This window comes from Taeniopygia guttata, chromosome 4 (assembly GCF_048771995.1).
Source record: "Taeniopygia guttata chromosome 4, bTaeGut7.mat, whole genome shotgun sequence".
Classification (NCBI taxonomy): Eukaryota; Metazoa; Chordata; class Aves; order Passeriformes; family Estrildidae; genus Taeniopygia; species Taeniopygia guttata.
This window is the reverse complement of record NC_133028.1, coordinates 25,936,506-25,959,616: the sequence shown is the minus strand read 5'-3', so window position 1 is coordinate 25,959,616 and position 23,111 is coordinate 25,936,506. Positions and strand designations below refer to the sequence as shown.

The 23,111-nt window shown below is 37.4% G+C and overlaps 1 protein-coding gene across 4 annotated transcripts in view; it reads right to left on the bottom strand.

Moving 5' to 3' along the window:
* The window catches only part of CWH43 (cell wall biogenesis 43 C-terminal homolog), a 28,614-nt gene extending 5,774 nt beyond the window's left edge, over positions 1-22,840 (bottom strand). The window contains exons 1-12 of one of the 4 annotated variants that reach the window (XR_012055589.1): positions 20,299-20,424; positions 19,316-19,507; positions 16,351-16,471; positions 16,082-16,236; positions 14,573-14,774; positions 13,541-13,629; positions 11,990-12,244; positions 9,136-9,261; positions 6,924-7,003; positions 5,893-5,998; positions 2,727-2,862; positions 1,393-1,542 (exon numbers count right to left, since the gene is read on the bottom strand). Coding sequence is in view for 3 of the 4 variants with exons in the window: in XM_002193572.7 (XP_002193608.5) it covers positions 1,393-1,542; positions 2,727-2,862; positions 5,893-5,998; positions 6,924-7,003; positions 9,136-9,261; positions 11,990-12,244; positions 13,541-13,629; positions 14,573-14,774; positions 16,082-16,236; positions 16,351-16,471; positions 19,316-19,507; positions 20,299-20,341 (1,655 nt within the window). In the remaining variant the exon portion in view is untranslated. Of the gene's footprint in view, positions 1-1,392; positions 1,543-2,726; positions 2,863-5,892; positions 5,999-6,923; positions 7,004-9,135; positions 9,262-11,989; positions 12,245-13,540; positions 13,630-14,572; positions 14,775-16,081; positions 16,237-16,350; positions 16,472-19,315; positions 19,508-20,298; positions 20,425-22,730 lie in introns of those variants that run through there. The other 3 variants (XM_072928164.1, XM_002193572.7, XM_072928166.1) reach the window with 3 other exon arrangements.
* Positions 22,841-23,111: the final 271 nt, after the last annotated feature.

Here is a 23,111-nt window from a genome sequence, read left to right as displayed (position 1 = left end):
CCCCACTTAAGTAGAAGTCTGACACAGGTATATGTGAAGCTGCCTGCTTAGCTAGCTGCTCTTTCTAGAATGCACCTCTCCAGAATATGGGGTCTTTTAAAAGCACATAGTTATGGTCCCACATTCTTAAAATCATTTAAAAACAACCTTAGTTATCCAGTATTCTATAGTCTATGTCAATGTAAGCAGCAGAAGAAAAAAATATTTAAAATGAGCAATTATGTGCAGCATTTAGTTACAAAGTCATTCCCCTCTGAAACACAATCTAATTTGCACTCGTTTCCCATGGACTTCTCATATTTTCTCTTTCATCTTTATCTCATTTCTCTGTGAAGGTATTATACAGTGTTATTTTCTTCTACTTTGACAAACAGTTTCTCAGACAGGCAAGTCTAATCATCTGTATGAGCACAGAATTAAATCCTGTTCTAGAGTTAAAAATGAGGAGTGATTTCTGACAACTATATTCGTTTAATAAATGGGAAATCTATAAACAATTTGAACATTTGATGCAGTTTCTACTCAGGGGAAGGAGATGGGATATAGAGAATTCCTTTGGTTTTCTGAGCAGATTCTTTGTGTTATGATATTCTGCACCCTATCCATAAATTTGCCACTCTATGAATTGTAACATTTTACATTTAATTCTTTTAAATTCCAGATCTTACTACATAGCCACATACATACTAGATATCCCATCAAATATAACAGAAATAACAGCTACATGGAGCATTCACAAAACTATCTCTTATTAATATTCTTTACACACAGGTAATCAAAACATTGTTTTCAAGAACTGAAATATATATCTTATTCTTTTCCATAATTTAGTTGATTTATTGGTATAATATTGCTTTTCTGAATTCAGAGATCAGACTTCCTATTTCCACTTGCATACTCTCAGAAGGACATTGATGGATATTTTTGCTGTTGTTTCAACACTGTCCTTTATTGAAGGTTTCAGCTTTGTTACTTTAAAAAAAAAAAAAAAAAAAAACATTTTTCCATTAATGCTGTCTCTCTCTAACTGTACCTATCTGCATTCATTGTGGAATGTAATACATCTATTCCACATGCAAAAAGTCCGAAGGATGCTGTCTTACCCTGAGTTGCATCCTATCATTTGTTGTGACTTTGTAGAACTGTATATTTAAATCTTTAGTAATTCAGATAGTAGGTTCAGCTGAGTTTTGCATGACACATTAAAAAACACTTCAAAATTTTAAACCAGTAGTTTAACCAATTTTGAACTGTCATAGTATTTCTTCAAATATACCCTGCTACAACCAGTATTACAGCAGCAGATTTTAAAGAGTACAAAATAAATCCCAGAAGTTCACAGATTACATTACATTACTTTACACTCTATGTAAAAATAAGTGAAATACGCACTCCTCATTGCCAAAGTGAGCAACAACAAAATCAATCAGCTTCCCTGTGAAGTTGACAGTCAGGGAGATGGCAGGTGCAATCTCTCCCTCTGGAGATGGAAGGAGGTGATGGGTCGATTTCACAATTGGATACCTGGACAGTGCCATAATCCTACATGAGGAGAGGCAAAAAGTTACATTTTGTGATTCACAAGCATCAAAGGTGTGAACTAAGTAGATAAATGTGAGTAGAAGATTAACTGTCACTGAAAAAACTGTAAGACCAGAATAAAAACTATGACTAGTGGATTTTTCTGAATATAGAAAGCTTCCCTCCAAAATACTGCTTAACTACATGTCTAAAAATATATTATCAAGTCAATTCCTACACTAAGAAATATCATTCCATAAATATGAAATCTTTCACTGAGGTTTTAATGATCTGTATTTCATACAAAACAGAATTTTACACTACCAGAAATTTAAAGGTATATTAAAAGTAGAAGTAGGTAGAAATACATCTTTAAAATGAGAGATTTCTCTTTTTTCAGCTTCTGTTTTGACATTTTGCATCAGATTTTTCAATGTATTTAATTTAAAAAATCTCATAGAATGACTTCTCTCCCCTGTTCTGCCTCAAATAGACAAGATCTGGAAGAAGAAAATTACTAAATGCCCCTCACATATGGAAAAAATTCAATAGCCATAGCAACATCAGTGGGAAGTTCTATCTACCACAGAAAGGTGTATATACCCATGAAAATAAAAAGTTACATTATATGCCAGTATTTTTCTAGAGGACAAACGTATTTAAAGATATGCAACTGGTAGGTGGTCAAGCATTAAGGTAAAATTAGACACAAAATATCTGGTCAAACAGACATGTACCTTTCTATTCCCATTTCCCATTATTACAGCCCAAGCTAGATATGAATTCAAAATTTCTCATACCTCCTGATGTGCTGCATTTTCCAACTATCACATTTTAAAGTCTGAAATACAAAATTCTCATAACCCAAAACAAAATAATGTGAGAAGGGCATCAGGTGCAGTACTTGAAATGCTAAACTTCCAAATCTGTACATTAAAGGGCAGGATGCCATTCTCTGTATCACCAAAACCAAAGTAGCTTGTGGGGGCAAGCACCAAAATCTGATCATGTTTAGCAATAGGAAAATTCCATCCACATTGCATGGTAACGCTAATGAATCAAAGCCTGTTGCTAACGGACAAGCTTTAACAAGTGATTATAGTGAGTACTATTCCAACTATTCTTTGCTTCTGTATTAGTGCAGTTTGTATTAGGCAATATATTTACATCTATTTACTGCCACTGTACATGTAAAGCTGACTCACCCCCAAGTGTGATCTCTTGTGCTTGGACCAAAATCTGTATAAAATCCCAGTCTTTCTCCTAGCCACATTGTTGGATCATGGTTTCCAATGAATGGTTTAGAGGCATCACTCTCTATAATAGTGATAAAATCTGCTTCTAAGATGGAAGGGAAAAAAAAAATCACATTTATAACTGTTACATATAAATGGGACTTATATATAACTACATATTATCATTATTTCCCTTTTGATTACAGAGGGATGAACACAAGCCCTTTAGGGGTCAGTCAAGGCAAATCAATGTTGGCAACAAAGTCAACAAAGCCCGAACTTTTGGCTACTGCAGGCCACACAAACTCTGATGAAGATGCACTTCATGCATGAGCACTTCCATGGCTCATCCCTGGTGCATGACCAGAGATACAGGAGACTGCAGAATACAGCTGGCCTGAGCAGACCTTGTGCCATTTCTAAAGCATTAGTTACTATGCGCACACAAATTAACAGCACAGTAGCAAGTCTCCTGCTTTCAATTTGATGAACAAACACTACACAGCACATCTGCACTTCTCTTCATCTACCAAATCCTATTGTGCTTCAAAGAGTCCTGTGCAAGACCAGCAAACTAGATGCTGTTGCCAAAATATTATTCAGCCCAGAGCAACCTTGCATCAGCCCCAAGGCATGGTAACAGAAGGGTTTGCAGCTCCAGTGCATGGCTGACCATCTGCAGCTACCTCACTTTCTCAAAGCACTGTGGTCCCTCCCTGTTTACATGCAGAAGTGTGGTTTTGCTGGGGAACATGATGGGTTCCCCTATATTTTTACTGCAGGATACAGGAAGAACTAGGCAGTTCCTTGAGGAAGGATTTTCCTTAGTTGTTGTCTAAGAAACAACTGCCCATGCCTGAAGGAAGGTGGGAGTCTGCAAGCTGCCCACAGGATGGCTGAACCATTCAGACTCAGCTTGAGCAGCAGGTCAGTATAGCTGCAGCAGTAACAAGTGCTCCAAGTGCTCCCTTCTTGCTGAAATTATGCCCCTCTTAGAATGTTCTCCTACACAGGAAGGCAAATTGAGTCACCATTTCATCCACAGCCCTTCCATAAGGAATTATGGCCATCCAGCACCACAGAAGATTTTTTGCTTTTGAAATATCATATGTGACAGTGTAAAGCATTGTCAGAAGGGAAAATGGGAGCCCAGTGTTCTTAAGTGGATTCCCAGGTTTTTTCCTTCTACATCGTTAGCATACATGCTGATCACAGAAAGAGTACTTGAAACCATTAAGAAGGGTTGATGTTGAATCCCTCCAAGGCAGACAGAAATTCCAGACACAAAAGCGATTACGTGTGGCATCTTCACTATTCCAAAAGAGAGGTGAGCCCAAGAAATGCACACCACCCCACCAGACCTTTAAAGACAACCCCTATCCTAAAGCAGATAGCCATTCTTTTCTCTATGGCTCTCAAAATCAGGAACACTTCTTATAGGAATTTCTAGACAAAATCTGAGTGCATTTACTGACAATGTGAATGTAGTATTTTATATAAAAATATGCATGTAACATAAAACTCCAGAATACCATTTCTACCTATTAGAAATTATTAATGTATATTTTGGGTTAATTCTTAATATAAATAAACTATCAATTTATAAATTAATAATATTAATTTATAGTAAATATTATTTATAATATATTTATATCAATATTTGCTATTAATACATTAATACAATCTCAATTATAATATGAATTTATATGAAATTTATTATTTATTATTAAATATATTAAATTTTACTTATAATTTCTATTAAATATATTATTTTCTAATTAATACATTATTAATTTATATTTTGTATTATTATTATTATTAATTTAGATTTTATTAATTTATATTTTGGAATTTGCTGCTTTTTTGACTTAGCAATTGTCTTTTTTAGAAGTGATATTTTATTACCCTAAAGAAATGCCAATGGACATAGATAACCACTTTTTCTAATATTCATTAATTTAAACTATAGGTGCTAGAAATGAATGCATTCATCAAAATAGATAAATAAATATGTAAAGATTAAATAACCACCCAGACATGAACTATGGAATCACTTATGTAGAAGAATGTTCCTAATTTCTATTCATTAAATATCCTGGCTGTTTTCTCATATCACCAGACAGCCAACGTAGCCCAGCTCTCCGAACCTTTGGTCATGGGACAATGTAACTGTGAATGAGGTTAAATCAGTCTCTTCACTCTTCACCAACTCCTGTGTATCTCTGCCACAAAATCAAGACTTGCACAGGAGCACCTGTCAGTGCCTTTTCATTGCCTGGGTTTGTAAAGACTGAGCTGCTCAAGAAAATACTGTGGCGGGCCAGAGAACAACAAATGCTGGAATGGCAGCATGGACATTTCCTGATTCCCTGAGCTGCTTTAGATGTTAAACTGTTGGTCCCCTGTGCACCCTGTCTCATGGGTATTGCAGGGAAAGAGGAACACCTACAAGCACTACTGGCCAATCAATGACCTCTGCAACAGCAGTCGAGTCGAGTCTAAAGTTTTTGTTTCTTATAGCTAATTTTCCAACCAAATTCCTGTCCATGAGCAACAGTTTAGACACTCTTCTTTACAGTGAAATCGTGACAACCAAGCCACAATCACTATTTTTCTTGTATAAATTGCACTGGTTCAGTGATGGAAACAGACTTGTCTGTTTCTTCTATGTATTCATCGTTAAGAGCATTTGAATTTCACACCCTTTAGGAATGATATAATGCTTCACATTTTAAATAACCCACGTAGGAATTATAAAACATTGTATTTTACCTAAAACTATATTTACCTTTGTAAATACCATTGTATTTTATCTAAAAGGATATTATTTCATTTATGCAAAGAATTTCTCTAAGACAAGTAACTCATCAGAAATATGAGAAGAAAAATCTAAATAAGAAATATAATGTTTCCTCTGATCAGAAACCTCTCTAAAACATATTAAACAAATTATGACCTCTGCAAATGGATTTTTGACTGAAGTGTTTGTATTGGAACAGGTCAAAAATTGAGGAGAAAACCACTAAACACAGGTTCTTGTGTTAATGCAAAAATGGCCTCAGTTACCAAGGTGTTTTCACTTGTCTTTTCAGATGAATCCTCCCAAATATAAATGAAGTAGGGGAAAAAGAGTTACCTGTCTGATTAAGCAAATTAGCTGATCCTTCCAAATTAGACCATCCTTCATTGTCATATCCAAATCTAAAAGGCCAGATCATAGCAGAGAAATCTCTTTTTGGAACCTCAAAAAAAAAAAGGAAAAAGTAAAATTTGAATTTTACATATTATAGCTTTGTAGTAAACACCAGATACATGATGCCATAAAAGACATACAGAAAGAGATGTTTTAACCAATATATTTTCCTAATAAAGCTGTCAGAATTACAAAAGACTAAATCTGCCATTAACAAGGCAACAAAAGTCATCATTCTTCAAATTAATTTGTACAAGTAACAGTAAACAAATGAAGAGGAAAGAGACAATGCATTTTTTTATCTTACTAAGAGGAACTGACCACTTTTTGCCACACAATAAGGCAAAACATGAATTAATTGAAAAAAGAAGGCCAACCGTATTAATCTGTGTATATTTGTGAAACTAACACTGAACTCCATGACTGTTAACCATCTTGTTATTTATTACCTTTGCAATACCTATTTTCTTGCAAGATAGAAAACTGGAATCTTCAAATTTTTATCCAATTTCCATACCTAGTCTAAGTCTAATCTATGTTGACCAACTTTTCAGAGAGTTTCAGTTTGAGTTATGATATAGTACAGAGCCATAGAATTCCTTCAGCTGGAAGAAGCCTCAGAAAGTTATCTGTTCAAACTCCCCTTTCATGAGATCAGCAGGCTAACAGAATTGTCCAGTTTGAATACCATCCAAATAAACTAATTTATAAAATTAATGTTCAAATTGAATATATGAGACAAGAATCTCTCAAATTTTCAAAATATTTTTTCCTTCACTATAAATCTCAAAGATCCAGACATTTCAATTTGACATTAATTTATAAATTAAATTTTTGCATCTTCATTTATGCATTAGTTTTTCTGAATACTTGGTTGCAAAGATTTCTTCAGCCACAATTAACATACCTAAGATATTACACACACATTTTACTGTATATTTGAAAATTACCATTCTCACAAACACCCTACTTACCCCTTGGCCCAACTTCTTCTGGTAAGTTTTATAACGTAAACCTAATCCAAGCAAACCGACACCAACAAACAGCCACAATACTTGAAATAGGAAAACACGGAAAAAATTATTTTAATTTGAGAAAAAATAATGTTATTATTGCTGTTAAACAGGACACTTATTCTAAGGTATGCTATTCACAGGACGAGAAATGTGTCCATTTAAGTGACAACAGCAGATCAAGGAGGTATCTGTGCATGCAGAATGTGTATATGTGTGCAAATACAGTCTCCAAAACACAACATCCTGAGCAGATAAAATGTACCAAAACTCCTTGGAATAGTTATGTAAAAATTACACCTACTGAAGAATTCATTATAGGACATGAATAAGAGCATCATGTAAGCCCTTCAGTGTTTTGCTCTCTGTGTGCAAATGTGCACTGGAAGTAGAAAATTTTTATCTTGCATTAATACAATGTGTAGAATAAAATATAGTTTACTTTGCAAGTCTTTAGATGTCAGAAGGATGTGGCTCTTGCCAGACCTAAAGAATGGTCATTTGTTTGACAGACTCTTGGAAAGACAGTGCAGCTTCATAGAAAGCATATTCAAAGCTTTCTAATTGCTCTTATAGAATTACAAATAACCACAGTGTGCACCTAAGAGCTCTCACCATTCAGCACAATATAATTTAATGATCAAAGCCCTCTGCAGTTATTTCATTTACACAGTGGCATATGCTATCTACAATGATTTCAGTAACTCCAGTTTATTCTTTCATATATTTAAAAATATATTAAATTATTTTAATGCAAGTTTTCTGGAATGGTTTTGTGTAAAATTTAAATATATTTTATGATGTAAGATGTCAGGAAGAAGGACATGCTGCCTATATTAGCACATGTCAAGCTATTTCATACTCTGCAAGACACAAAGGTGCTTAGAGTGGAAGCTGAGAAACAGAACAAGTGTGGGCATGATGAGGAAGAACAAGAAGTACTGCTGCAACATTACAAGGTTAGCTGAGCAAGGGCTGTGCTTTGTGACAGGTAGTATTTTGAAATATTAATTTACTTTTGTGAAATGTTCCTTAGTGGTAATATTCAAACCACTTGAAAGGGTGCTCATGTTGTCTCTGACACACAAACTCTCACAGATCACACTGTTTTGGCCCCTGAGTATACAGGCTAGACATCTCCATAAAGATTCCAGAAACAGCACTGAAAAACACTGAAGCACTATTGTCTTATTTTTCCAAATGCAGCAAAATATACACAAATGGCAAGCAATTTGATCCAAAGCCACAGAAGAAAAGACGCAGGAATTGTCATCTTCAGCATCCTTATCTCTGTAGGATTACCATGCCCTAATGCCTAGAATTTTGTTCCTCTACCAAACTTCATGCTATTGACAGGCATTTTTTCTTTAGAAACAGTAAGCTGACAATGAAAACAAATCAAGGACTCAAATGATTGTAGAGAAATCGTTGAAAATATTTGTATGCTTTAAAAGCCATAAAGTGATAAAACCTCAAATATTTGGTTTTCATTTCTCTTCAAAACCTAAAGAAAAAAGCAGACCCCCATATATATAATCTGAAAATCTGGGATCCCTAGGCATAGTTGAGAGGCAGCAGATGACAATGGCTTCCTGAGACAGGCCAGGTCTGAACACACAGCCAGCCCCAAGCATTGTGCTGTGCTGCTGGCCACAGCAGGCCCTGCAGGACCTCCTCATGCAGGAGTGTCACACTGTACAGCAGCTCAGGGCCAGCGAGTGCCACCGCACTGCCAGCCAGCCCACACAGCCCTGGCAGCGCTGTCACCCTGAACCGCCTCAAAAGCGCCATACCGCGTGCTGGGAAACCATCCGCATCTTTTGTACGAACAATGTCAATCCCAAGATCCAGAGAGGCCTCCTCCTCAACCACTAAAACAAAACCACCAATGATGCTGAATCCATTTTTGCATTTTGCCCAGATTCTTGTCTCTGTTTAACACACTCCATTAGGAACAGCCTCTATCAGTCACAACCACAGTTATTCAGCTCCTCCAGCAGTATATGTCATCATTAACCTGGAACTAGGGAAATACCAATTACCAGTCTGTCTCTAAGACTAGCACCAAAAAGACATTTCTAAAACATCTGACCAAATACTCCACAGTGTTATTTTTTGTTCCTTAAACAATATTCCTAGATTCATGGAGAAAAGGAACTAAAATTATACTTACGTAGTTTAATACAGTTTTTACTCCTTTTGAAGAATTGTTTTTGATTGCTTTTCACTTCAAAGACAGAGTGAAGGTCTTTCTTGGGTCCTGTTAGAAAGTCTACCCCAATACATAACATTATAAAACCTGTAAAAATATAAGTAATTAGTTTTTTCATAGACCTTTAACATATTAAACATTGCTTAAAAACACATTTTATAAACTCCCAGCTGTTGTGTTACAACATCACAACCTTATGGTTCAAAACAAAAGCAGATAAATGCCATACCTTATGAGGCAAGGCAGGAACTATGAGATTTATTGGCAGCACTCTCAAGTAAAGATTGATTTGCAGTGCAGTTACAGGGTATTATGTCAAAAAGGCTAACACATGGCAGATAAATTATGCTAAAATCCTTCCAGGCCCTATTGATGGCTACAACTCTCAGCTGAGCACACTGTTTTCAAAGTTTACTGAAATTAACCTGGACAAGAACAATCGAGTTACACCTATGTATTATAGAACCTCAAAACAACAGCTTGATGAATAAAGGACATTGATGATTACACATATCTATAACATTTGGCAATGAACTGCTCAGTCACCAAGATGAAAGTAACACGTTTTTCATATACGAACTACAAAAGCAATTGCTCAACACTTGGTTATAAAACAGTGTAAACAGACTGCAGCAGATTGGAAGGTCAATTTAACATGGCAGCAGCTTGTATTCTGGAACTCCAGAGCCAAGAGAAGTACTTCTGCTTTTTAAAAACAGAAAACTAAATACACCTACAGATACATTTTAAAAGCTAGTAAGCAACTTTAGTGCACTAACTGTTGCAATGAGTGGGGATTGAATCTTTTCAATAAGTAGCTCAGACAAATAGTACAAGGTCTTTTCCAATCCCTAATGAGCTAAAGAATGCAATTACTTTTAAAAAAAGCATGGGAGGATAATGAACTGGATAAGAGCTCTGCCAGAGAAGATATATGCCCTTAATATTTTTGTGGCATAGTTAATTAATTAGAGAAGCCATATTTTACTTCAGAGTAATAGCTAACTATTAGTCAGTATTTTTTTATTTCCCTTACTTGTTACATTAGCTGTAGTGAAAGTTTGCAAACCAGGATACTCGGTCTAGCACAATGAAGAGGAACACACAAAACCTTTCTCAAAGGGTGGCTGATTCACAGCCATTAAAATTGATGGAGATCAGGAATCTGACCCCTCAGCATTATATCACACCACAGTGAAGCAGCACAGAAGTTTTGAATTTAATGATCTTACTTTCATTGTCACTTTTCCTGGTGAAGTTCCCTACCCAAACTGCAGCAAGAGAAAGGCAGGATATTGGACAGGAGAAGAAAGCAAGAAATAGCACTTGCACCTAGAAGAAACCAGAAGAAAATGAGCAGTTTGCCAGAAAGCCAAGCTGTAAGGGTAAAAGCACAGCAACAAATACACAGTCTCATGGTATAATCTTTGATAAACTATGGCATGGCATCAAAAAGATAGAGACTGCATTCCCAGATGGAAGTTAAACTCATGCAGTGCCATCAGCTGAGATGTGTTCCATTTACAGTTTTCTTTACCAAAGAGAAAATTAGGGCTATCTCTCTGTTACTACCCAGTGATCATGCCAGGTAAATAATCACAAATGTGCATTTAATAGAAAGTAACAGAAAATAATTTTGAATAAAAGTATTTCTTTTGTGAAAGCATTACTTTTGTGGAAGCATGACACTCCTCTATCACACTCCATTCTTCATATAACTTCAAAAAAATTAAATTTAATTAGCTAAGATAACTATTTCTAAAGACTCCTCAGAGTGCTTTCAGAACAACGAAAATAATGCAATAATGGAATTAAATTCTCCTAAAACATAATGAACTCAAATCCCTCATGTGAATGCCGTAATACAAGAAACACACATGGAGAGTAAGAAACTGGAGTAACACAAAGTAGTTGCAAAGACATTTATAGAATCTGAAACCTTTGGAGCAACAAGTAAAATTAGTCATTAATCTTTTCAAAATAAAATATACTAATGCATCACATTTTTAAAAATGTTCCACATTTAGCCCAAGACAATGTCTGGCATTGCTCAAATGTAGTTAGTGAAATATGCCATTGAAACATGTTAGAACCTGTTGAGAAAATGTTTCTGGACACAAAGCCAGGAAGGGTTGGTTTCCTTTCCACCTCTCCACCCTTATCAAGTCATCATTTTGCTAAAGACTTTATATTTGCTCAACTCAGTTCTTATTTGAAAATACCTAACAATTTATTTTCTGCCTGTCCTGTTCACATGTTTCTGATGCTACAGGCTCAGCTGAAATGCTCCAAACATGCTGGTGTGTCCACAAAACATAAGGTAGAGCCACAGGGGAAAGAAGCTCAGGTCTCCAATGTAGACTAGCTAGATCATCAGGATGCTGCACTTTGCTCTGCAGGGCAGGGCTAAATAATGCACTGAATTACATTACAGTCCCAGTAGCTACCCTGTTACCTTAGGCACTGCTACCTTAGGTAGCCAGCATATTTGTGCATTCACAACCTGGGTTGCAGCCATATTTTTAGGGTGGCTGAATAACAGATCTCCTTCTCCACTGCGTACTTTAGTTATCAGACATTTTTCCACTTTTGAATTCAATTTTCTGTCCACATTTTAGACTATTTCTAACAGTAAAGAAACAAGTAAAATATTTTTTGCATGTCTCATTAATTTTTGCACTGAAACTCTTACCACAATAAGTAATTAAACAGTAACCAAGCATTTGAAAATACTCTTTATACTATAGATACATTTCACGTGTCTGTCTGAGGCTAAAGCAAGCATATTTATATTTGTTTATTATCACAAATGTACCTAAAAGAAGATGGGAGCTTTCTCTAATGTAAACTCCTCCAGGTACAAATTTATAAGCTGTACACCAAACACAGAAGAATAATTCAAGGACATAGGCAAACATGGCTGTGCTCATGGCTTTCCCAGGATGCAGACAGCTGACAAAGCTTCCAGCTAGATGAGGCCACACACACATAGTAAAGACACCAAGAATGTTGCCAGCAACAGCAGCACTCCAGGTATGTAAATAAAGGAGACCAGCTGCAGATGCCAAACCTGTGAAGGGATAGAAAAGAATAGAGTAAGTCTCAGTCAGTTATATTACCCACCACATTCATTTTCATATTCTGGCTAGTGAGAAAACATAGTCTGGGAAATATAAGTGTGCTTTCCAGACTTAAAACTGCATCACTAGAAGGACAGGTATTCACAGTAGCTAAAGAGAGTCTTTTATTTTCCCAATATCTCACTCTTTAACCATTGCCTATTCAGCTGAAAACAATACAGCAAAAAGAGGGCAGAGAAACATCAAGAGCAAAAACCAAACAGTTTTTTCTTACAGAGTTCTTTAGCACAACAGAGGAATGATCCAGCTCTTAAGAGAGTAACAGGCCTATCAGTTATTAATCTCTTTTACCATAATACAGAAAGAATCAAATAGATTGATATGAAAATATATAATTTCATTATTTTTCCCTGTAGATAACTATAGAATGGGCAAGAAAGCAACTATTAATCTTTTACTGACTGCAAGATACTTGACTTACCATGCTATCTTTGATTTGGGGATTTGACTCTAAACAGAGCATTTCTATAACAGGACAACTTCATTTTAAAACATTCATATCTACAATAAAACATTATTGTAGATATGAATATTTACTGGCACACCATGAAAGTAAATGTATAGAAACACTTTTAATATTTAACTTTAATACATCAAGGTTCTGAGCATTTTAGAATACAATGCTTGAATCAAGTAAAGAACCTTTCTGTGCCTGTTTTAAATAAGCAATGTGTGTACATCAAAAATCAAAACTTCATGCTTACATTATAATCTCCACACACATTTCTTAACACTAAAACCTGCCTGTTCATAATATTTTACTGCCTGCAGAACTTAGCAAGTAAAGACACAGGAGGTAAGCTTGTCTCCAGGTAGACTGCTTGTTAAATTACAAGTTATTTTGCCTCCTGTGGAATTGAGAGGCTTGTGTCCTCTCAACCCCATAACCCTAGCTGTGGCCTTATCATAGAATCACTAAGGTTGGAAAAGACCTCTAAGGTCATTAAGTCCAACTGTTATACAATGCAGGTGGTCAGAACTGAGATGCTGCTCAAGGGAACAGAACCTTAACAGGGCTTCTGAAGACAATAAGACTGCTCTGCAATGGCCTGGGGATTTGGCCTGTAACCCTTAGTCAACTGTCAGACATATGTGTACTACAGTCAGTGGCAAGAGAAAAGGAGGCTTTGATTAGCCACAGCTTTCTGAGATGTGGTTTCAGGTCAGAGGACTTGAGTAAAGGGATAAGGTAACAAACAAAAATTTTGCTCAGGAATTGCACCTACCTATAAGAAACAAGGCAAAACTGATGACAGAAGACCAGCTCCAAAATGAAAGCATCAATCCATGAGCAAGGCCCAACAGAACTGTACCTCTGATACAACAATAAGGGAAAAAAAAAAAAAAAAAACATACACTAATATGATTTTAAAAGTATCTGATATTGAAAAAGAAGCTTCTAGATATACAAACATGGGTCCTTGTTATTATATTATAATTCTTATACTTTAAACAAAGCTAAATTTTGTTCACACACAGCTATATTTTCTTCCCTTTATTGGATGTAAAAAACATCCAGTTGAAAATAATGGCAACTTACTGTAATGTTTAAGTGTTTAGCAGCAAAAGCAGTCCACTGAAATCTTGGTACAAAAGGTAAAAACAGCTCAGAGAAAATGAAAGAGAAGAATCTACCCCAAACAGAACTAAAGTATCTAACACTGCTCACAGTCTTGGGGAGCTCTTTTGTATACCAATTCCAAATTATAAACTCTGTCACCTGCCAGCACATGTAGTTTACTCAGAATAACTGATTTGGTCTCTTTCTAGATTTTGGAACTGGAATGAACAACACAGAGCATTAAGACTATGTTCTTACTAATCAAAACTTCTACTGAAGTATATATTTTAATAGTATACACAGTTTATTTATACTTTGTGCATGCATCTCTGATCATCTCCTCTCTGAAGAAAACTGCTAGACTAATTTACTGCATATTATGGATACACTGCATTCATAAGTCCTTGAACCTCAGTGCTAATCTAAAAATTGTTTTGAAATGTGGCAAACCAAGATTTTAGTGCTGAAATAAAAATAAAAATGTATCAGAAAATTTTAAGGTCTGGACAAAATGCTCAGCGATATCTCAAACGAAGAAGTAATCCTCTGTGTAAAGTACCTTGTACTCACTTTTTTCTATCTTATACCATCATCAGGTCGAGTTTTAATTTGTCACCCACTACAGCACTGGATTTTCATTACAATTTTGTAATAATAATAATAATAATAATAATAATAATAATAATAATGCACTTACCCATATGGATTAGGATCTGGACCTGTATGTGGATGTCCACTTACTGCCCATCTAGAAATTAATGAAACCTCCCCAAATATCCACAGAGTGAGGAACATGAGGCTGCCAAAAGCAATCCCTGATAAAAACCAATGAGGATGGGAAGCAGTCTCTCTAATCACATTACCAGTTTTGTTTGTTTCTTGTTTCCTCTTGTTTTCATCTAGAATAAGAATAGAAATACAGCTAAGCAAACTGTCAAATCCTATTTGCAAGAGTTACTGAGAAAAAGAAATAGCTAAAATCACAAATTTACTATAATAAATTGCATGCTAAACATAAAGCTAATTTATCTGATTAGGATTGTGTTATCAGAATTTGATAATACAAAAAAAAAAATCTTTACTAACAACCCGAGGTCTGTCAAGAAAATACACTCGCCATAAGTGTTAAAAAATGCCAACCTACCCATCTGATTATTTTCCATAATAACTTCTAAATGTTTAAATTAGTTTTGAAAATCAGCAGAAAAGTTATTAGAATTTGCTCAGAGGCTTCTGTTCTTTGAAACTCTAAACTCTGATAAGAACAAAACCTGACACTTCGAAATAAGCCAGAAATAAATTCCCTTCCTTCTCCTTTTTCCCATGTGCTTTAGAACATCGTTCATCTAAGGAGAAAGCAGCAACTTTAATTGCATAGGCATATCATTTTGTCACCCACAAACAAGACAAATTTCCTTCCTAATCTCCTGCAGCAGATTCCCTTTCTAAATTCTCATGAAAGCTCAGGCTTAATTTAGATTGTGTAATGCAAGCTTACCGACAATATGCATGATGCTAAGGTTTTATCTTTCAATTAATTCATTAAGGTTATACTGAGAAGGAAGGAGATTCTAAGAATTTAACATGAGCTGCCTTAACTAACCAACCCAACCTTGCTGTCTTCCTTGGCAATACCACCTCCACAGTTTAGCCTATGCCAGCCCCCACTACAGTGTACTCTGTGCAAACACTCCAAGAACTTGGGCAAAGTTTGACTGGGACAACTTGTCCATTCCTCCACTTCTTTCTGTTTACTTTCACATATCAGCTGTTCCCCAACTATATCTCCCCTTCTCTGTTAAAAGATACACATTGGCAGAGAAACTCAAAGTGCAAACTGAATTAACAAAATAACAATAACACCACAAATGTTTTATGCTGGAAAGACAATAATCCATTCTGGTTTCATTGGTCTATATTATGCCTTTGTTTGTGTTACTGTCATATTGTTGGCACTGCAATAAGGAAAAAGAGGCAGATCTGGCACCAACTTACTACCACTTGTATGAATTGTGATACCAGTTCTGCCATATTATGGGCAGATGGAAGTACCCCACAACTTCTAAAACCTGCAATGCTCATGCAACAGGTCTAAAACCAGACTGTGTAGGGGAAAAAAAAATCAAAGAGCCAAAACCCAGTGACTCATAGCTAGGTATACTTTAGATTATTTTCATAATCACCATCTTTGCTGTAATATCCTTACTTGAATGAATTCGCTCCACTGCTGCTATGAAACCAATTGTCAGTATGACAGTATTGGCAACTTGTGAGCTCCAGACTGGATTAAGTGATGTGTACCAGATACGAAGAACAAGGAGCATTATCTTTCCTAGCATGAAGCCCCATATCCTGATGAATCTGTAAGAATCAGTTTTTAAAATAGTGAGACATTTGAGGAATTAAAAAAAAAAAAAGAAAACAGCTTTTAATATAAAGAAACACCAGTTAAATTCCATCAGCATAAGAAGATACCTTTGTAAACTGTTTCCTGACCACCATGTTACTGTTTGAACCAGCAATGAAGAAGAAACACCAGCAGCCAAGATGAGCAGTCTAATTGAAGCATTTGGTGCATGGTATGATGCTAAGCTTCCTACAAACAAATACATGCACACAGGTTACTTTAATGATCAATAGAGACCGGGTAATAAGGATTTCCTGTGCATTAGGTCAACGTTGTTTGTAATTTGAACAGCTACATCACATATCTGAAAACACATGACATTACACATTTTTAAACAAACCAAAGAAATGTAGGTATGCATAGAAACCAGGCAGAGAGGATATATGGATATCAAAGCACACAGATATTCTTCAACCATGCACTTAGATAACTCAAAAGCCATAAAGTTTTATGTACTGTGACTGCTCCACTGTGACTGTGGCTTTTGCTGCAGTGCACTTACAAAAGTACACTGTGGCACGTTCTTAATTAGACAGGAGCAGTCACCACACATAGCACAGGGAATAGAAATCAACTGCCTCAGTAGGGGTGAATAAGGCTTTCTCTTGCTCGGTATCTGGTCACTACTGGCCTGTGCCGTTTTATTTCTGAGAAGTACCACTTTCCCAGCCACTGAAAGAGAGCACGTGCACACGTCTTTGCCATTTCCCAGGGCACAGTGACCCCACATTACCAGCAGTTTCAAACTCTGCTAACAGGTTTCCAGGTTTCCAATTCAAGTGCAATGGACCACATATAGTCTCGTAACTTCAGTCAGTGTGGCAAATTCCCAGGACCAATGACAAACAGCAGGAGAAGCAACAACACTGTTATGATACCAGCCATTTGCTATGTCAGTATGAGTCAAACTTGAAGAGATGTTAAGCAAGAAATGTCAGAAATGGCGCTGCAGGTTCTGGCAACGCGTGCTAGGAATCCTCCAACTGTTTACCTGCTCACTCTGCTCAGAGTAAAAAATCAAAGTTTAGAGCCAAGACAATAAACAAGATCGATGTGCAGTGAAGGTGCACTTGCATGAACTTCAACAGAGTTTTCATGTACAGTAAACACAGATTTCTGTCACTAAATTGTGCTGGCAATCCATAAACCTGCCTCTTCAAATATTTCATCATGTGTGCTAGCTACCCTGATTAAAGGTAGCATGGGTTTGCCAAGTTAGAGCAGACACACCTTTTGTTGCTGGGCAAGTACACCTAAGACTTAAATATATCTATCCAAACACCCAAATTTAACGTATGTTGTCTGAAGACTCAGATGCAAATAGACACTGCCACAGCGTACTTTGCTGTAGTTTGTTTTCAAATAGAACACAAAATCAAGTAGCACAGAAGGATACAGAAATTAGAAGTTGCAGGGAAAAGAAAGCTTCCTGAAAAGGCAGAAAGAAACAGAACAGGAAAAAATAATCCCCATAAATATTCTGGTCTTAGCTAGGCATGAAGAATTTTCTTTTTTGATTGTGAAATTGAAGACTGAGTAGAATGGGGTGGAGCATGCATGGGGTAGATTGTTCTGCCTGACAATTCAACAAGTGCCAGAGGAAGGCCATGGCCTTTTTAAGAAGCAAAAAAGATTAAAAAAAAAAAAAAAAATTGTCTCAGTATGAAGGAAGAAAAACACAGGAAGAACTGAGAAACAGGAGAATCAGCAGCACATAAAAGACCATCATAGGCCTGTCACTACTCTTTATTTAGCAGAACAAAAATTACACACTTCTAAGTGATTTCCATCTCTTTTGATACAGTGAACTAGTAAACACAGCAAGGTGATCTGAAGACTCAACCTTAAATAAACATGGCAAATTTTGTGTTACTGTCACATCTGAAGGAAAGTAAGGTGCAATTTTAAATGCTTATACTCACTCCTACTTTCTAAATTAGATCTTGCTGAAGGCAACACATGAGGCACTGCTGCAAGAAGCTGAAGATTCTGTTCACTGAGAAGCTTATTACTAAAGAAGAAAATACTAGGATGGATATAATGGAAAGAGCAGGAAAAGAAAAGAAAGACAATTCTTCATGAAAATCAATGACACTAACAAACTCTGCTCAGTTCTAGTATTTTTCTAGAGATAAAGAACAATAATTCTTTTTAAAAAAACTACACAGGGAAAGTAAATACTGTTACTTCTAACAGTAAAGGAGGAAACCTATAGGGTAAGTTATTATCTATCTATCATCTTATATTGACAAATGAGGAGCTAGGATCTGCTGCTTCTGAACCACATCACTCAGCAGCAGCATTTTCACCTCTGCACAGGATGGAGACCCTTGTCTCCTTCGATTCATCCAGTGTGGCAAACTCTTTAGCATAACTCGCCTCTGAGCGTGGCTGTAACTGCCAAACCTTCCCCTGAAAAACTTAAAAAATCAACAAGAGCTAAGATTTGAACCAGTTATCTGAAGACTGAAGTGGGAATCCCAGCAAATCTTCATTTAAGGAGGAGTCTATGGAATGGGAAATGGGGCATCTATTTCCTGAGTTTATTTCATATTTAGGATGAGCCTATAACCCCTCTACAGGCATGTAGATAGATAGATTTAATTTTTAAATTACATTCTTAGAAGAAAAAACTTCCTCAGAGACTAAAAAAGAATGTTTCACTCATAGAAACTAGCCCCAAGCTGTTACGTAATGCCTCATCCCTACCCATTGTCACAATTCAGAAAACACCTGTTCTGCTGATATTTGAGTGATACTGTAAACACCTTTCCTATTGGGCATGACTATTACTAAATTAAAAGCTCCTAAAAATAAAAGTGAAACTATATTTTTCTGTATTTATGCAATACAATGGCTACAAAGAATATTTCTCTGACTATAGAGAAAAAAAAGAAACCAACAAAACATGAATATGGGGAGAGTGGGAACTTTTTATTCTTGTCTTTTTGCAATTGTCTGAATTTTAAGGTAACTTGCAATGTTTGTTCTTATGCACTGATACCAAAATGCAATCTATAAGTGCGTACTTACCAACCATAGTCAATCTCAGAAAGGCTAGGACATACTCATTGTTAGCCAACCTCCAAAAAGGGCCAATTGTCAAGAATATCGGGGAAAAGAAGGCAACGGCAAAAACTTCTAGGCCTGTGAGTGCCAGTGTTTGAAGAGGGAAGTAGTAGATCATTGGTGGCAGTGCATGGTAAAGAGACCAAGAAATGTAGCCTAAAACAAGAACAAACCAAAAAGAGAAAACCCCATCATGCGTTTTCAACAAGATTTCCTGGGGATTACTTAAAAAGTACCATTTTATACTTTTGCATACAGACTATCAAATATATTTGAAAGCAGTTCAAGCAACAACAGCCACCTTCTTTGAAGAAATGTTTGTTATTTAAAGTTAAACAAACACATTTTCCGAGGAAATAGAATGATGGGACTACCACAGCTCTTCCCCTATTCAGACAGCAGTTCCTACTTTGAACCTCAGTGAAGTGCTCAAATTCGGAAAGGATTAGTGTCCAGAGGGCTGGCTAAATAAGCAGTCCACCCACAGTCTCAGGGCTCCTCAAAGGCAGACTGGTGGCTAAAGGAATTATTCTAGTAAATCGGTGCGCTGTTCTCCCCTGGAGACGCCTTGTCCGGGCACAGCGGCACTGCGCTGTGAGTTTCCGTGCTTTGCGGGAGATGCACCGAGCAGAGCACACTGCCGACCCTGGGAGCCCTGCCTTGAGCAGGGCAGCACAGCACCGCCTCTGCAACACCTGCACAAACACTTGGCCGGGAGCAGCAATACATTCTAGGCTGATCCAAGAGACAAAAAGCATTCCAGCACTGCAGGAAAAAAAGAACCCAGAGACGAGCGCTCAGATGTGAGCGCTATTTACTCGATCCGGAGGGAGCTGTTCATCGGCGACACGCCTGCACGCACGGTGAGCCCCGCGACGCGCTGCCGGGGCTGAGCGCCCCCGGTGCCCTCAACCGCGGGCCCCCGCCCAAGCCCCGCCGCCACCTACCCAGGAGACTCTCCGAGAGAACGGCCTTCCACAGGGGGAACATCGCTCGGCGCTGCCCGGCTCGGCGGGGCTGCGTCCCTCTCACCGGGAGCCGAGTCCCGAGTGCCGGCAGGGCGCGGCGCCGCGCCCGTCCCGCCCCACGGAGCCGCGTCCCCGGCCGGGGCGGGCAGCCCGCACGGCCGCACCGCGCTCGCACAGCCCCGCCGCGCTGGACGCCCGGGACATCTCGGCCCGCCACTCATGTGGCGGCAGTTTGTCCCCTCAGCAGTCACGGCAGCAAGAAATATAAAAGTAAAAGGTTGTCATAGCACAAGCTGGCGGAGAAAAGAGGAGCTAAGCCACTTGGCAGCTTGCACAAACACATAGTTGACTATGCGGGGTTCGAGGATGTCCGATTTAGTACTATGCTCGCCTTTGTGAAATGTGTGCTGTTTTATAGAGTAAGGACTTCTGATAAGCAATGCTGTCTACAAAAGCACCAAAAGTACCAAAGCTGTGATCACAGCTGCCAAGTTCTGGCAAGAAGATTACATGAGGAAAATCTCAATTTTAGAATTTTGGGGGGGCATGAAAAGTAAAATTGTAAATATAAGCTAAGAACTAAGTCTTTTTGCTCTTGGAATATACCATCATCTTAAATTTTAAAAATCTTCATACAGCATCCTATAGAACTGCAATCTGTATCTTCTCATTTGTGTTAAAAAGACTGTCCCATTCTAAATAAACCTTATGGTATGCATCTCCTTTCCCCTGTTTTCAAACTCTAAATCCATAGGAGTAAACTACAAACACCTATCATCTATATGACCTACTATTAGCAATAAAGTCTGGTCTAGACATTTGAGAGGACACGGTACTAAACTAAAAATTGCCCTAGAAGTCTCAAAATCAAGTGATTAATTTACCCTGCAGTACGATGGGGTTTGGCTATTACAAAAACCCTGTTGAATTTTGGCTGCTATTTGAAAATGTGTTTTAAACATTTGAAATGTGTTTTAAATGCCCACTAAAGAATTAAAGTATTTTGATGGAAAAGTTGACCTCACTAGGAAAGGAAGAATAAGACTCATGGATTTAGTGAGCTTCTCTGTTTTCTCCAAGTTCCATGTCATTAAAGGCATCTTTCTTTTCTTCATTAAAGAAAAGTAATAACAGAATAGTCACCAAACTGACTTATCACTGGATACCAGGATTATGTCAGTGATAACACGATTGCATCTCGCTGTGGTGTGACGCAAATGGAAGATGAGATCTTTGGACAGAATAAACATAGAACATGGCTGCTTTTGGAGCTGCTTAGCGGGAGTATGAGGTTCACCGCATGTATTCAGCCAATAAATATTCAAAAAAATTTTGCAACCCTTTTTGTAATTACAGTATCTTACTTCATGGTTCCGAGGTGGAGTTCCAGTAAAACAAGACATGACAGGAATCGTGAACTTGATATGCTTGTGTGGTTTCATTAAATTCGTAACGCAATGAAAACAATGCAAATCCTGACAAATTTAGCAATTGTATTCCAGGTACTCTTTCTGAGATTCTTATTAAGTTTGGCTTCACATGTCACAAAGTTACATTCTAGTGCTCTCTGTAGGGCTAATATATGCATGAGAATCAGAGCAAAAGAGGAGAGAGTTTTCAGGTGTAATGTCTTAAATACAAAAGTCAATGCTTGCAAGGTGCTTAGTTACACATATATGTGTAGCAATGCCTTTCACTACTTTTTTTTTTAGTGCCACAGGTGTACTTGATAAAAAATAAAGCAAAAAGCATTTGGTCTTTATAGGAATACAATGATGTCAAACCAGTAACGTCAAGAAAACACTACAGTAGGACCTTCCACTCACAGAACAAGAAGCATTTTCATTCTAGAATAGTATTTAAGACACCCCTACACTAAGGCAGATATAAAAATTTAACAACCCCATAATTACATTGGTTGACAGGGATAAACTTTTCTAAAGCTAGTGATTGTAAAATACAATGCTTTATTTGGGCTCAAACTGTAATACAAGCATGTTCTGAAACCCAAGTGAACACATGGCATTTAAAAGAACTTTCAGACCCCTGTGAGAAGTTGTTCTTGCATATTGCCTGAGATGTGTGAATGGGCACGATGAAGAAGCAGAAGAAAGTGCTAGAGAAATGGGGGGGGGGGGGGGGGGGGGGAACATGAAAGTAGGATTAAAACTGCAGCTCTGGAAAAAAGCAGGAGTGGATCAGTTTACAGTTAGGCACCTGTCACAATCTCATGGGAAACATAAACACATGCAGGTCTTTGCAAGCACTTTACTGGGTTCTTCACACTGAGAAGAAGAAATCCTATATCTAATATATTTTGTTATTACCAACTATTCACTTCTAAAAGATAGCCCAGACCAAGTATAAAATAGAAGTACACCCAAGAATCAGCCAAGACACAGAAAACTCACATGATTCCTTACAAGTAGTGAGGGCAGTTTAATGTTTTACTCTGAAGTATGTTGACTGTTTCCTGCAGGGACTTTTCATGTTTTTCATTTGCCCTTAACTCCTGCTCCCATCAGCATGAGAACAATGCCCTGGCGTGTAATTCTTACTTCGTTTTCCATGCTGTTATGGTTACAAAACAAAGGGGTGGAGTTTTGTTTCTCAGGGAAATTTCAAGCAATTAACAGGGTTTGATTTTGTAATGGACAGATAAACCATGTTTATCATAAGTGGCAATAGTTCCTCCCACACTGCATTCATACGGGAGTGTTTCTGTTAAATATGCACACCCGAAAGGCTTTGCTTTGGTGGCTGTGGTGAACCTCAGGACCCTGGCAACCCTT